This window comes from Dioscorea cayenensis, chromosome 5 (genome assembly GCF_009730915.1).
Source record: "Dioscorea cayenensis subsp. rotundata cultivar TDr96_F1 chromosome 5, TDr96_F1_v2_PseudoChromosome.rev07_lg8_w22 25.fasta, whole genome shotgun sequence".
Classification (NCBI taxonomy): domain Eukaryota; kingdom Viridiplantae; phylum Streptophyta; class Magnoliopsida; order Dioscoreales; family Dioscoreaceae; genus Dioscorea; species Dioscorea cayenensis.
Genome location: NC_052475.1, coordinates 26,566,400 through 26,582,307, shown reverse-complemented (window position 1 = coordinate 26,582,307; position 15,908 = coordinate 26,566,400). Strand labels below are relative to the sequence as shown.

At 29.4% G+C, this 15,908-nt stretch overlaps 2 protein-coding genes and 1 long non-coding RNA gene across 3 annotated transcripts; 2 read left to right on the top strand and 1 right to left on the bottom strand.

Annotated features, from left to right (window-relative positions):
* Positions 1-1,641: 1,641 nt before the first annotated feature.
* On the bottom strand, positions 1,642-4,178 carry LOC120262421 (norbelladine 4'-O-methyltransferase-like). The gene is made up of 5 exons (XM_039270523.1): positions 3,985-4,178; positions 3,709-3,788; positions 2,614-2,758; positions 2,301-2,432; positions 1,642-2,127 (listed from the first exon to the last, which is right to left on the bottom strand). Exons 1-5 carry the CDS (start codon positions 4,042-4,044, stop codon positions 1,828-1,830), a joined length of 717 nt encoding a protein of 238 aa, XP_039126457.1. The 5' UTR covers positions 4,045-4,178; the 3' UTR covers positions 1,642-1,827.
* Positions 4,179-8,862: 4,684 nt separating this feature from the next.
* LOC120260189 (probable serine/threonine-protein kinase BSK3) lies at positions 8,863-10,456 on the top strand. The gene is made up of 4 exons (XM_039267629.1): positions 8,863-9,457; positions 9,531-9,753; positions 10,192-10,330; positions 10,382-10,456. Exons 1-4 carry the CDS (start codon positions 9,376-9,378, stop codon positions 10,454-10,456), a joined length of 519 nt encoding a protein of 172 aa, XP_039123563.1. The 5' UTR covers positions 8,863-9,375.
* Positions 10,457-11,261: 805 nt separating this feature from the next.
* On the top strand, positions 11,262-12,472 carry LOC120262432. Its single transcript, XR_005536774.1, has 2 exons — positions 11,262-11,332; positions 12,245-12,472. It is a non-coding gene; the product is annotated as an uncharacterized LOC120262432 (long non-coding RNA).
* The last annotated feature ends 3,436 nt before the right edge of the window (positions 12,473-15,908 follow it).

Here is a 15,908-nt window from a genome sequence, read left to right as displayed (position 1 = left end):
CGCCACCTACATGTATGGATACGCATCCCAATCACATCAATCACAGTTACTTCTACCGTCACATATATGTATGGACATGGTACTTTGACAGTTGACACTCTATCGTCGCTTGTATGGATAGGTGTCAACACCATATCATCGCCTGTATGTATGGATAGGTGCAATAAATATCACAACACATAACATAAATATGTAGGCCAAAGAACATATTCAACTAGGCAATCACTAATCATCTACCTTTTTAAGATTATCCATATTTCCAATTTTATTTTCAATCCAATTTCTTTCTATCACATATTCCCATAATTTCTTCCTATCACATTTTTTTCCCCAAACATAAATATTATGTTCTCATCATAATACAACACAACTTTTACGATGCCATTAATCCAAAACAATAATATCATATTCAATATCTTCATCAAATATAAATATATGTAAGAAAATTAATCAAAGCAATAATTTTTCAATCACACCTACTTATGTTATTAACACAATGAAACATTGATTTCCATACAAAGCATTCACCTAATCAACAAGCATTCAACTACAATCAAGTATAAGCAAATACTTACCTCTCACTTCACCTAACACTAAACCAAAGTTTGTGCACCCTCTATTTCACCCCTATCTTGCTATCTTGTTAACCGATATTGAACATCAATAGATCTTACCTTCTAGATGGGAAACATTGACGGCTTTGTTAGAAAAATAAGAGAATAACTTGAGGGTTAAAAATATATCTATATATAGATATTTGTTTATTCCCATTGATCCTAGGATTTATTTTAATTTTATATTAACCCAATTTTTTCATATAAATCCATAACATTTACTTTATTTCCGTTTCAACCATTGTATTTTATTAATGAATATTTAAAATTTCTTTACTCAATAATTATATTGTTCTAGTTTAAATATAGACAAATAGCAAATTTTTTAATTGTGAATCTCGTTATGTTTTTAATTTCGGGAATGTTACGAGTTAGGGCAAATGGTCCATGATTTCTACTAAAGCATGACAAAGCATACAAGTGGTTGTAGAAATTCTATTACATTTATGTTTGGCAAGCCTATTCATAGTTAAGATCTCTTTTTGCCAAGATGAGCGGCCTAGCCACTAAGAAAGGCAGGGCCATGCACAAGCCTCGGCGGAACAAGTGGGATGGACTCTGCGCACACACGGACGCTGAGACTACCCACACACAACCGTCTTACACTCCCAGAAATATACCGTCACTCAAGATTCGAACTCTCACCATTTGTGAAGGCTTTATTGGGAACCTGACTACCAATAGACCACTTGGTCGTTGGTACTTAAGATCTTGTTATCCCATGTGAGCTATTTAAAGACCTTGATTTTAAGCAGGTTAACAACCCTTCGACAATGTTTTGCTCACCGGACATCTAAGGCCAGAACCTCCTATTTTTATCCCAGTGCCATGTCATATAATCTAATCTCTTGGTCAACAAAGCAGGGAGACAGTTATGAATTCAGCAAGGCTAGTATTGATGGTAAGGGTCGAATGCAACTGAAACTCAAACATCATGATGTATGAGTTTTGCCATATAAGGAATAGATCGGCAAAAAAATCCCTAGGAGCTTTATTGTCTAATAATCTATCAAGCTAAAAGAAAGTGGATTCATCAGCAATTTTTTTATAATTTAGGAAAAATAGTTCATATAAGTTGACATAAAAAAAAAAAATACAAAATAAACATACAAACGCAAATGCATGGCTAGCATGCATCCATATTCGAAACAAATAACAAGCAACAAGCAGCAAGCTCATTCAGACTTATTGTTATTTTTTATTAATATTATGCCTAATAAATTCGTCGACAAATAGTGAGACCATCTCCGACTGCGACTTGTGAAATCTCAATGCGTGGATCAGTAGCCAAAGACTTGTTGAGCTTGACGACATCATCTCTCAATATGCCCACAAAGTCCGGGTATTTTGGATCGACCGGTCCAGGAGTAGCAACTGTACCAAACCACAATGTATTGTCATATGCTATGATCCCTCCGACCTTAACCAATTTTAATAATTTTTCATGGTAATGGATGTAATTGTTTTTATCGGCATCAACAAAGGCGAAATCAAAGAGTTCGTCTTCTTTCACCTGTATTTATCATGTGAATAGAATGAATTAGCAAACAAAAGAAAATATATATAATTTCATAATTTGTATTTGTATTTGTTTTTCTTAGCACATAACTACCCGGTCAATTTTCTAAAAATTAAAATTAGATATTGGAAAAAAAAAAGGAAAAAGAAAGAAAGAAAGATAACTACCTCTTGAATCAACTTATCAAGAGCTGGACTAGCCTCAGACTCTATGAAGTTGATTTTGTGTTCAACTCCTGCTTTCTTAATGAATGGTAGCCCAATCTCATAGTATGATTTATCAATGTCAATAGCTGTTATCTATACACCAAAAAATAAATAAAAGAACATATAAGTTAATTACCATCCAAATAAAATTAATGCATCACTGCAATTCAAAGTGTTTTTTTGGTAACTAGCGTTGTTAATGTGATAAAAGTTATTATTTTTTAATAAAAAAATAAAAAAATTTGACCAAAGTAAAAGGGTAAAAGAATGGTACCTTGGCATCATCTGACAAAGCTAAAGCCGTTGTGAGGAGTGAGTAACCAGTGAAAACACCAACTTCCAAAGTCCTTTTGGCATTCATGGTCTTTAAAATTATAGATAACAGTTGCCCTTCCTCTGGAGGCACTCCCATGAACCCCCTATTTTTCATCCCAAATAATTCAATATTAATCTGATAAATGTGAAAATTAACTATATATATATATATATATATATATATATCTTTTGAGAAACATGATTGTGATTTAAAAATATTTTTAAAGCTAGCATCACAATGACCGGACAGTAAGGCGTTTGATTTTCATGCCGGGATTAATGCTTCAATGGTTTTAAAAATATATAATTAATTTTTTTATATTTCTCAATAGGATGGATTTTAATCAAATGTATTTTATTTTGTCTAAACTCTATAACTCTTACTTTTAGAGGGTTAGGTACAATAATTTTTGTTTGTTTGTTTGAGAAAGCGCAATGAAAGACTGTAGCCCGATGGACGTCGACGTGTGGAGAGAAGCGCTAACGCCGACCCACGTGCTCTCACCTTGAGTAAGACATGAGGTTCGATCCCGGGTTCTCTCCGAAACGAATGTCCTACGCAAGGGACCCGATATCAATTGACCCAAAGACCGTTGGTGGGTTAGGCACAAATGATTAGATATCTTCAAAAACTAATAAATTTTTTTTAAAAGATAGAAATTTTATTATAACTAATAAGTTGAAACTTGTCCTTTTATCTTTTATATTCTAAATTTTAAATATATTTCGTATGTAGTAGTAACATATGTGGTACATATACAAATGCCATTTAAATAGTACTCAACAATGAATAACAAATATTTTATGATAACAAAAATAAAAAAAAATTCAAAAACAAACCTGCCCTCCCACCAAATTTCAATAAAAGTATTCAGTTGGTGGAATTAGATATGCATCAAGCCCATCAACCAAATAATATTATAAGGTTGCCAGTAATATATATATATATTTATAATTAAGGTTGAATGGAGGAGTGGTTTTGAGTTCTTAATTTGTTTATTTAATTTCAATTCACTATGTTTTCCCTTGAATAAAAACTTTGATATCAGCTTACATAGGGTGCTTCTCTGTGACTTCTCTCAACTCTTTGAGTTGTTCATGCTCCCTTGGAAAAACATTTGTCTTCAATATATACTGCAAATTAATGAAAAGCGCAACATTCTCTTATTAACGCCATCGTACAACAATAACAACAAGATGGTGATAATATCTTATATATTAAACAATGAAACAAAGAAAGAAAAATAAAAAAAAAAACAATAAATGAAAGAATGAGAACAAAAGAATAAAAGAAAAATAAATAATAAAAGAAGGAAATTAAGATTGTAACCTCATGAAGCTCATCACTCTTCAAGAGGTTCTTCTCCAAATCATTCATATTAAGAGCCATAGGTATCTTGCAACTTAAAGAGATTCAAAAGAGAGAAACAAAAGCACAAACTTTGCTGTATTGCTCTATTGCTCAAAATGAAAGTAATGGATGAAATGATAAAGAAAGTTGTTGCCTTTTTATAGTTGTTAGAGACAAGATGGTGAGGTTGATGATCAGCGCCATTTGACAATATTATAGCTAGGCCGATAAAGAAAGTGGAGCATCAACCAAATAATGAATGAATGAAAGGGAATCTAGAATAAAATAACAATGAGATTAAAAAAGAAGCATCAAATTAAAAAAAAAGGAGTTTGTAATTATAAGCAACCTCATGGAGAGCATCATTCTTCAAAAGGTTCTTCTCAACATCATCCGTATTCTCAGGCCAATTCATTTTGGAGATTAAAGAAAAAATAAACTAGAGTTTAACTTTGTTTCTCTATTTGCTCACGCACTCAATTTGCATGAAAAAAATAAAGGAACCACCTGAGAAGGGCATGAAAGTCAAAAAAGTAAATACAATCCTATAGTGTTTAAATTTTTATTTTTTTCTTTTAAAACTATATGTTTTAAAATTTTAATGTATTCACAAAAAATAATAAGAGAGGAAAAATGAAGTAAATATTAGGCAGCCTTTGCTTGCTTTTCACATATTTTAATATTTAACGTGGAAAAGAAACAAGAAGATGCATTAATGCAAAATTAACCCATTACTATCTCCATGTTGGACATAATTAATTCTTCTTGGTCAAATTAAAGTCTTGCAAGCACAGATAAATGGATTGGCATCGCCATATATTTCTCTGCACTGGCCAAAAAGTGTCATACCTGTATTTGTTAGGATGATTTTTTAAAAAGATGGGAATTAATTAGGGAATTGGTTGGGAATATATGGAACCCATTAAATCAAGTTGGTTCTGGTGGTCTATTATTTAGGTGGAGAGTTTTAATTAAATACCTTTAAAATATATTATAAAATAGTAAAAGAACTTGTTAAGTTTAATAGTAATTCTCTAAATTTTACTCATTTTTTGAAGTTTTTATATTTGTTAAATCTAGTAGTTTATCTAACTTTGTGGAGGAGGACTGATTTGATTGATGAGAGGCATAGAGGGAAGCCATTCAAGTGCTGAACAAGAGAAGCAAGCTTGTGACATTTGGTTTTATAAAAAATAATTGAGATTATAGAATAAATAGTAGTATATAAATTTTTTTTCAATGTACCAACATTCTATTTTGATAATAATAAATATAGAATAGTGATTCTAGATATCTAGTGAGATCAGAATACAAATCTTGCATCTTATTTTTATTTTATTCAAACATTTTCTTTTAAAAATAATTAAGTCAAATCTAATTCAACCTCTTTCATTTATATAATAATTTAATAGTAATATATATACATCAGTGGGTTAGTTCAATCTTTTTATACAGCTCGCAAAATAGATGATATATATATATATATATATATATATATATATATGAAACAAATTTTTTTTTAAAAAAAAGAAAAAAATCACTTCTAGAGGCCCCAAAAAAATATGCAAAAGGGACAACTGACTAGGTGAACTTTGCAAGCAATGTGATTTAACTATTATTCAAAAAATAAATACTTTGCAATATTTTGAAGGAGCTAAAATAATAAAATATAATGCAGGATAAAACATGTATTAAGCTATGTGAACTTTGTTATTGTGAATTTGGTTCCCACTAATTATTTCAATAACAACACATGATAATAATATATTTAAAAATATGAAGAACATCTAGAAACCAGTAAGATGGAAGCAAGTGGGGTACAAGATGGTTGGTGATGGTTGGTGAGTTGCTTTTGTTGTTGTTATTATTATTAAAAGTAATATTTGCTTTTTAAATAAAAGAAATAGATTTAAGGCTCTTATAAATAAATACTTTTTTTAAAAATGAATTATTATCTGGGTGTCTGATATAGTTATATATATATATGTAGTATCTTTAAAGAATAACATTTTCTAACAACACAAATAGAACTGGTTTATTTATTTATTTATTTATCACATATAGGAAAAGGTTTGTCTATCCAACTAGCTCACATGCGGCATCACAACTGTTGAAGATAAAACTAAACAGTGCATTTAAATCACACTAATAAAACAAATGTGAAAAGACAACTAAAGTTTGACTAAATTCAAAACTGTTTAGACTAGATTTTGAACTCATGTCAGTGATGTCACATATGGTTTTCTTTTTCTTGTTTTGTTCAGCAAAGGGCAATTTGTTTTTAATTTTATCTAATGTAAGTAAGGTTTTTATTTTTTATACATGTGGGGGAAATCAACATAAAACTAGTGTTTGTGGTATTTATAAAAATAAAATAAAACCAACCTAAAATATCTCTTTATAATAATTATCTTAAATAAGTTAAAAAAAAAAAAAATAATAATCTATTGGTGCTGAGTCCACTACAAAGGATATTTTTATTTAATTAAAAAGATAAATTTGAAAAATGATAGCATAAGTATGTTAAATTAATTTTGGGTTCATTTGCATGTATTCCTAACTTGATTTGCTCATTATATAATAATAAAAAGAACTTGATAGAGAAGGAATTACAAGAAATTCAAAGGTCATAAATCATAATAGATTTTGCTTTGTAGGATGATCCAAGTCATTTTCTAGTTAAGTCCAAAGGTTGTATTCAAAGTTGGCCATCTACCTACTAAATAGAAGTAATTGGAATGAAATGATGGCCCTACTTGAATGATTTTGTTTATCCTTAAAAATCAAGCTCTTCAAAAAATACAGAAAAAACAAAAATCAATGGTATGTTTAGTAGTCTCAAAATGGTCATGAGATGGTTTGTGGTTTGGAATTTGCTTTCGAGGCTCACGTATGGGATGTTATCCTAAACATTCTACTCTATAACTAAGAAATAAATGTTATATTTTAAAAATAATTATTATTTCTCATACAACAAATTAGCAAATAACAAGACAATCAGTAATGCAAATTTATGATATCTCACCACGTGGATCAAACACCAAAGATTTATTATGTTTTATGAAAAAATTCTCTCAATTTTTTAAATTTTCTATGAAAATGCTCTCCTCTGGCTTGAACTTGCTTTACTCATTATTTTGTAAATCTCATAAACCACAAGGATTCTTTTATATATTTTTTAAAAAATATTAAATATTTTTTAAAAACAAATTATTATTATTATTATTATTATTATTATTATTATTATTATTTGACAATATGAACAAGCCACACTACAAAATGCACTAAATCATCAATCATTGTTTTTAGTTTAAACAATTTTTTTGATTTGCTTTTTTAAGAATGGATTTTGATGAAACATATTCTATTTTGCCAATTCCCTATAACTCCGTTTAAAGAGTTAATAGTAAATGCTTAGATGTATTGGATAACTAATGGCTTTATTAGTTTTAAACTTTAAATTTTTTATTTGCTCTGATTATCATATTTTACTTGTGATCATGGAAAAATTAACTAAACTTTTTTATGTGTTTTTGTTGGATTCATCTTCTTTTGTTTTATATATAATCTAGAAAAAGAGTTAATATTGTTAAACTTTAAATTCCCCCCCCCCCGGCGGCCGCCCGCCCGCTGTCCTTGTAACACCTCGTTTTATTATTTAAATAAATAAATGAAATAAACTGGCATAATATCTCACCACATCCCCCGTGTAACACCTCGTTTTATTATTTAAATAAATAAATAAATGAAATAAACTGGCATAATATCTCACCACACAACCCGTGTATCACCTCGTTTTATTATTTAAATAAATAAATAAATGAAATAAAAACTTGCATAATATCTCACCACATCTAACATAGACAATCCATGCCTCGTTTTATTATTTAAATAAATGAAATAAACTGGCATAATATCTCACCACATCTAACATCGACAATCCTTGTTTTATAAATTCTAACATTTGACCTAATGTAATAAATTTAATTAAATAAAATAATAACTATCATAACGTAGAATGAGATGAGCTTTTATGTGTTGGCTGACCTAAACAGTAGAGTAAACTTCTAGTGCTAACCAAAACAAAATCTCAATTGTCTATTCTTGAAAATAGGGTGGCAACGGGTGAACTGTCACCTAAGTAAATACAATATTTATACAATTATATAAGTAATCATACAATGATATATAATTAATATAATGAAATTTACCATATCAATGAAGCAATATGCATAGTCAAATAATACGAACAATCAATCATATCAATATAAAATTAACAAATATATATACTTCATATTAATCCTATCCCCCAAATTTCCTATTCATCCAATTTCTTCCGGAGTGGACATTTGACAAGATATTATTAGTAAATAATAAATATTTGTAAAATTGATTGATGGTTGCTATTTTAATTGATTGATGGGGTGTTTTGATTTTCCAATCTTATCAGAATCTCATCCAACGGCCAGTATTAAAAGTTAACAAACACAATCCACTTATCACCCAGCCAATCCTATCCCCCAAATTTTCTATTCATCCAATTTCTTCCGGAGTGGACATTTGGCAAGATATTATTGGTATATCCAAGATATTATTAGTAACCAAATTTCCTATTCATCCAATTTCTTCCGGAGTGGACATTTGACAAGATATTATTGGTATATCCAAGATATTATTAGTAAATAATAAATATTTGTAAAATTGATTGATGGTTGCTATTTTAATTGATTGATGGGGTGTTTTGATTTTCCAATCTTATCAGAATCTCATCCAACGGCCAGTATTAAAAGTTAACAAACACAATCCACTTATCACCCACATAGCCAATAAACACTAGACAAATGGCATTTCAAGAGCGAGCACACCTGCCCGATTGGGTTTCTCGAAGAGGGCGCCGGAGCTGTCTCCTCCATCCCTTCTCCACCTTCCTCCCTTTTCTATGGTTTTTTAAATTTTTTTTGAGAAGCCGCTCAGCTTCTTCTCCGCCGTCTTCGCCCTCCGTGACCCTTTCTTCCACCTTCTCTCCTCTCTCTCTGCGCCGCCAATGATCTCGACCTTCACCGCCGTACAACTCCATCTCTGACGGCTCTGAGCTTTTCTCCATCCCCGGCTTTCCCCATACCATCCATGTCACCCGTTCTCAACTCCCGGAAGTCTTCAGCTTCCCATCATACTCGACTGGCTCCGAGAAGCCGAGCTTTCCAACCATGCAGTCATCGTCACGGCGGAGCAGATAAAGGAGCTAGCTTTCTGGTTGGAGAACTTCGGCGAAGGTTTTATTTGGGCGGTTGGGTCCGGCGAGGTGGTGGAGTGGATTCCGGAGGGGTTTGAGAAGAGAGTTCAAAGATTGGCATCCATTTAAATCCCCCCATGGGGTCTCGGTTCTCCAAGCTGAGAACTTGCTGCTGGGGCTCTTACAATAATGTTACTGTGCTGGAGACGCCGGATGTTGGTGAGTTTTGTGAGTTGGTTTTGGTGTTTTTCTGGTGTGTTGGAGCTTTGGTGATTGATGGTTGTGTTTGCAGAGAGTGAAGTGAAGAGTGAGGGTGATGGGCTGCCGGTGTTCCAGGAGTATTCTTTTGAGCAGCTCCGGCTTGCTACATTTGGGTTTGCGGTAGAGAACATTGTGTCCGAGCATAGGGAGAAGGCGCCTAATGTAGTGTACAAGGAGAAGTTAGATGCGCAACGCAGGATTGCTGTTAAGCGGTTCAATCATGCTGCATGGCCCCGATCCTCGCCCAGTTCTTGGTAATTGATATTCGACTCTGTTTTGTTAATATATGGTCTTCGTAAGTGCTCGCTTTTGTTTCTGTCGTGAATTAAAGTTTTTTTCACATTTAGATAGCACTAGGCTACTGGCATTGTTTGTCTTTTTGCCGCAAATGAAATTCTATTCAGTTTACATGAGTGCCTATTGTGAGAGGGAGACCGTAGGTCTGTTATGCTGTTGCTCTCTCTTCTTTTGATCATATACATGACACCATTCTAAATCATCTTTGCTTCATCTTTGCAAGTGAGTTGGTACATTGCTAATGCTGGTTCAACTGATTTTTACCTTTTGCCCCAATAGTTTTTTTGTAACTCTTGCGATGAGAATGAGTTTTTGATTGTGTGTTATTAAAAATCAAACCCTGATTTGTCATATTTGCTTAGCCATCTCACTAATCTAAGATTTCCTTGCTTTAGGAAGAAACGAGATCTGTTGGTCAACTTAGAAGCCAAAGATTGGCAAATTTACTTGGGTCATGCTGTCAAGGCGAAGAGAGGTTGCTTATTCGTCGAATATATGCCCAATGATACTCTTGCTAAGCACCTTTTTTTCATTGTAAGATTATTCTTAATCCGACAACTGATTATCTTTTGTATGCTGCCACAGTGTTACCAATTTGGATTTTATTCTGTTTTAGCAGCAGAACCGTTGTTCAAAACAGAAGTTATTGGCATATTTTAGATTAAACACTCGCCAAAGAATCAATTTTTGTTTGTCTGCTCTATTGTATAAATTCCAAGTTGCATGAAGGTTGTGTATAATGATTTGAACTCTCGAATGCTACTGGGAAGCACAACCTATGAAATGGCCTATGCGATTGAGGGTGGTGCTTTATCTCGCCCTCTAGGCATATCTTTCGAAAACCGGGGTTTTTAGCTAAACTTTGCATCTTTATCTTTACAATCTTCACTGGATTTGGTTTGAGTTCCTCGGATTTAGATATCCGTAATCCCCTGGATTTGGTTTACGATGCATCAATTAGTAGCACCCTGATTTTTGGATATCATTTAATAAGGAAAATATATCGCATGCGTATAGCATTGTTATTGCAACAATACTGATTATAAATTTGTTGGTTGTATAAATATTTAGTTAATTTAGCATATGTTTGTTAGCTTATGAACAGGGACTATTATCCTATTATATGCTACTCGTAATTCACTCTGCATAAATGGCATAATTTTTTTCTTTTTCTTTATTTTTGTTATTGTGCTTCAAGATTGAAAAATCCCGAAATTCTTATTCTCACTTGATGGAGGCCGCCATTATTGTTCAATTATTTCTTTGTTATATATATATATATATATATATATAATTATGTTTATGAGTGTGGTGTGTTTATAGGTCCCGGATGTTCATCACGTCGAGTATGGATCAACAGATGGAACTAGGACCTCTTAAAGTTAAGAGGAATGAGAAAGTTATGCAGGGTATTCCATTATAATTTTTTTATTTATTTATTTCGTGAGGTTTCAACTTTTGCTATGCTAGATGGAGAACAGACAGTAATCCTCATGCCATTGAACATGGATGATATGAGACAAGCTGGAAAATCAGGTTATTGTTACCTGTAGGCTAAAATATTTAGATTTTTGATGAGGATATGGTCCGATATGTGAAGCATGAACATAAAAAGAAAAGGTGTTCCATCAATGCATGTGATTTAGACATGTGAGGAAAAAGGATAAAATTTAAAAAAATGTTTGATGTGATTTTTTTGCAGATTTATTAGCCACTATTGTTGACATTCTAAGCTATTGTACATACTTTGTTACAAAATTAGGTTGTGTCGAGGTTTTTTTATGCTTGACCTAAATTGTTGACATTTTGGTTACAAATGTCAGAGATTTTTTGTAATGCAGCCATATTTACTAACATGCTTGAACCTAAATTGTTGACATTTTTGGTTACAAATGTCGAGTAATTTTTTTGACTTTTTGCCACACTGATACATTTTTTTTTACAAAAAAAACATTTCATCACTTATAAAATGGTGTGAGTGCATTATAACTCATTGCATTCGAATTGAGTCCATCCTTCATTCGAAAAACCAGGGTAAATTTTATAATTAATAAGTTAATAATGTTAAGAAATACAGTATGTTCTTCATTCATGAGCAACTTTTGTAAATATTTACGAAATGCAATGGGTTTGCATCCCATATTAGACATGATGTTTCTTTCATGATTGAAAATTAACTTGAAGGTTAGCTTACCAGACTTTGAAAGGACTTTGATAAAAAAAAAAAATAGTTAATTATTATTTTTGTGTGTATATATAGGAAAAGGTGTATATATATTGACTTTTATAGATATTAGAACATTAAATGCTTACTGGGATCTATTCAACCAGCTTCAGGATCCATGATCTATGAACATGGTGGTCATGCAAGTTTTTGTTGGTTTGTGAAGGAGGTAAAAGTTAGTGATACATGATACTCATTTTTTTTTTTTGTTTTTTGGTGCACAGTGCTGCTGGCAAACAGTTCTACACCACGAAATTAGGTATCTTAATCCTCTCTCTCTCTCTCTCTCTCTCACTCTCATGGTCTGACTCTTTGAAATTTTGCATTTGTTTTTAGTCATTCCACTTTGTAGATGAATCAAAGCACTTATTGAATGACCATGTTTTATTTCTAATTTATAGCTATTATTTAAATGCAAGAGGTTATTTAGATCAAAATGATTTCTTCTTTCATTATTATACCTGAATGCAATGTGCGAGTTCTTTGATTGCTATAAACCAGCTCAATGTCATCAGTTTTTTTTAATTTATTAGGCTTTAAAAACATGTCTTCTTTTTTTCCTTTATTTCCTCACTTCAATAGAATATAATATTTATATTAAAAAAACATAAGATAATTTCCTCTGTTATAATGAAATTGAGTTTTCGCTTCAATTACATTATTAAATAATCTATACTTTCTTAAAAAAAAATTAAAATAATGTGATATATAAATTTGGTTATTGTTACTACAGAAATAATTTCATGGTAAAAAATTTGATTTCATATGATGATATCCAAATTTGAAGTAATATAAAATTGTATTTTATATTTTTTTAAATAAACAATTATGACATTTATTTATATTAATTGCATAAAAATATAAAATGCCATATATTAAAAGGAAAATATAGAAAACAAAAAATAAACAAAAAAATATAAAATGCCATTTATTTATGTTATATTAATTTCATTAAAAAAAGGCCATATATTAAAAGGAAAAGATAAAAAAAAAAATTTAAAGGAAAATTAATAAGGTATTATCTCCTAACTTTGTCTCTTTATAAAATTGAGAGATGTTATTGAACTAACACTTCTTTTAAATTTGAGTAGAAGGATAAAAAAATTTTTTTGTTAAATAAACAATTATGACATTTGTAGATATTTTTTTAAATTATAATGTAATGACTTTTTAATCACAATTTTTTATTTTTTATTAATACAAAATTTCATTTATATATATTGAATTTCAAATATAAAATTTTATAAAATTTTCTCGGAATTGAAAATTTACTGTTCATGTGATCAGAAAAAATACGAAAAACCCAAACATAGGATTCCAAACATGTGACAGTAATAATAATAATAATAATAATAATAATAATAATAATAATAATATTCTAGGGTTTATTTAAAAAATGGATGAACCAATTTATTAAAACAAACAATACAAAAATCTCCAAAAAACATTTATATATATAAATACCTCAGTAAAGTATTCATTTATTTCTAAAAACTCAATCATTTACATATGCATATTCCGTTTTGGTTAAACCATTGTTTATTTCAATATATTAGAAAATATTTCAAATGATTTGATATGATGATATCCAAATTTGAAGTAATATAAAATTTTATATTTTTTTTTATAAACAATTGACATTTCTAGATATTTTTAAATTATAATGTAATGACTTTTTAATCACAATTTGTTTTTTGTTATTAATACAAAATTTCATTTATATATATTGATTTTCAAATATTTTTTTAAATAAACAATTATGACATTTATTTATATTAATTCCATAAAAAAAATATAAAATGCCATATATTAAAAGAAAAGATAGAAAAAAATAAAGGAAAATTAATAAGGTATTATCTCCTAACTTTGTCTTTATTTAATTATTAAAACAAAATTTCATTTATATGTATTGATTTTCAAATATAAAATTTTATAATTTTTACAATAAACAATTATGATATTTATTTATTTTAATTTCATAAAAATATAAAATGCCATATATTAAAAGGAAAAGATAGAAAAAAAATAATGAATTAAATTTGAAGCCAAGTTATAATATCTTTTAAAAAAATTAATTTTATATCATCTTTTAATGAAACTAGAAAAATTAAACATAATCTTTTATTTTGGACCTAATTCATGTTGGCATCATTTTATTTTTGTAATAAATGAGAAAATTATATAAACAATTTTTTGTAGATATTTTTAAATTATAATATAATGACTTTTTAATCACAATTTATTTATTTTTTATGAAAAGTTTGACATGCATTTATCATGCAACAACTCCACTTATTATTAAGATATTTGTTTCATATCCCAATATTTTACCCCCTTTTCTTTTTTTATAAATATTTTTAAAAATTTTTTTATAATTTATCATCATGTATCTCCAAATTTTTCCTTTTCATTTGAATTTCATATATTATATCCAACATCTCCCAATTATTTATAAAAAAAAAGGGAGAAAAGGTAATAAAAGTGAGATGACCATTATCTTCCCTTTTTTTTTATTAAGATAGTTTGATAGATAATTGATTATGGGACTAAATAAAATACATGAATAATTGAAAACAAAAATTAAATTAAGTTTTTGGATTGTTTTTATTTGTAAATATCCTATAAATTTTTAATTATTTTTTTAATTCCTTTCCAGTTAATATAGATAATCAAATATAATCCCAAATTTTAGATTTTTTATTTTAAATATGTATTTGTATAACCTTTGGCAAACTAATTATTTTGTTTTTTTAATCAATTAAATGTTTATTCTAATTGATGGAGGAATTCAAATTCCTTACTTTCCAATGTTATGCAAATAATGATGATTGTTAAGATATTATTTGTGGTTATTTATTTGCTTAGTATCAGAATGTCTGTATATGTAAACATTCTCAGCTAAGTAGATTTTCTTCATGTAAAATGCACTATGTGATAATAATTGGTTTAATTTATGAAATCATATCACTTCTATTAAATAGCTCATTATATATTTTCTTATGTTTTTAAGATCAATTTATTAATGGAAACTTTTTCCTGTTCTTAATACATCACAATAGGTGGAAAAATGGAAGTTGACATGCAGATTGTTATTGATGTACAATTTAAGGTAGTACTTAAGGAGATTATGGAAAAATTAAGATTGCCACCTGCAGTTTATGTATGTGAACAAAATGGTCCAGATCACAATCCAAGTTTTACATGCAAAATCATATATGAAGATAACTGTGGAGCTCATGAGCAAATTGGATTAGAAGCAAATACAAAAAAAAAGGCTGAAAATTATGCTGCATTACGTGCCATAAAGCATCTGAAAAATATTTATGATGTTATTATTAAAGATGTGAATGAGAAGGAACTACGTGATGTTAAATATGAATTAGAAGAGCTAAAGGATATTAACGATATATTATCAAGCAGCCTTGCAATGATGACTACTGAATTAGAAGAACTGAAGAACAGAATAAGACAACATGAAGCAGAACAGTCTGAACACAATATGGGTTGATAGAAAAGTAGATCTGCTTCAATAGATGATTCCTTTCATAAATATGTCTAAAATATAATAAGTTTCTATAGTTATTGTAATGTAAGTCTAATAATATTAAATATGTAACAAAAGGTGTGGTTTGTATTTATTTGCCATTTATATGTATAACAACTCTACTGTATATGTTAATTAAAATATGTAATGAAATTATGCTATTGTGTTTATTTTGCAAGTTTGATTAGTTCTTTATAAATGTAATCATGTTATGTAGATCGGAAATCTTGAGTAAAAGTGTATGTTAATTAAAATATGTAATGAAATTATGCTATTGTGTTGAATTTTGCAAGTTTGATTAGTTCTTTATTAATGCAATCATGTTATGTAGATCGGAAATCTTG

Coding starts and splice junctions, on each gene's coding strand:
- LOC120262421 (XM_039270523.1), bottom strand. CDS start 4,044: ATGGCTCTTAATATGAATGATTTGGAGAAGAACCTCTTGAAGAGTGAT. Junction 2,759..3,708: donor GTCACAGAGAAGCACCCTAT/GTAAGCTGATAT, acceptor GATGAAAAATAG/GGGGTTCATGGGAGTGCCTC. Junction 2,128..2,300: donor TTGATAAGTTGATTCAAGAG/GTAGTTATCTTT, acceptor TGATAAATACAG/GTGAAAGAAGACGAACTCTT.
- LOC120260189 (XM_039267629.1), top strand. CDS start 9,376: ATGGGGTCTCGGTTCTCCAAGCTGAGAACTTGCTGCTGGGGCTCTTAC. Junction 9,458..9,530: donor GCTGGAGACGCCGGATGTTG/GTGAGTTTTGTG, acceptor TTGTGTTTGCAG/AGAGTGAAGTGAAGAGTGAG. Junction 9,754..10,191: donor CGATCCTCGCCCAGTTCTTG/GTAATTGATATT, acceptor TCCTTGCTTTAG/GAAGAAACGAGATCTGTTGG.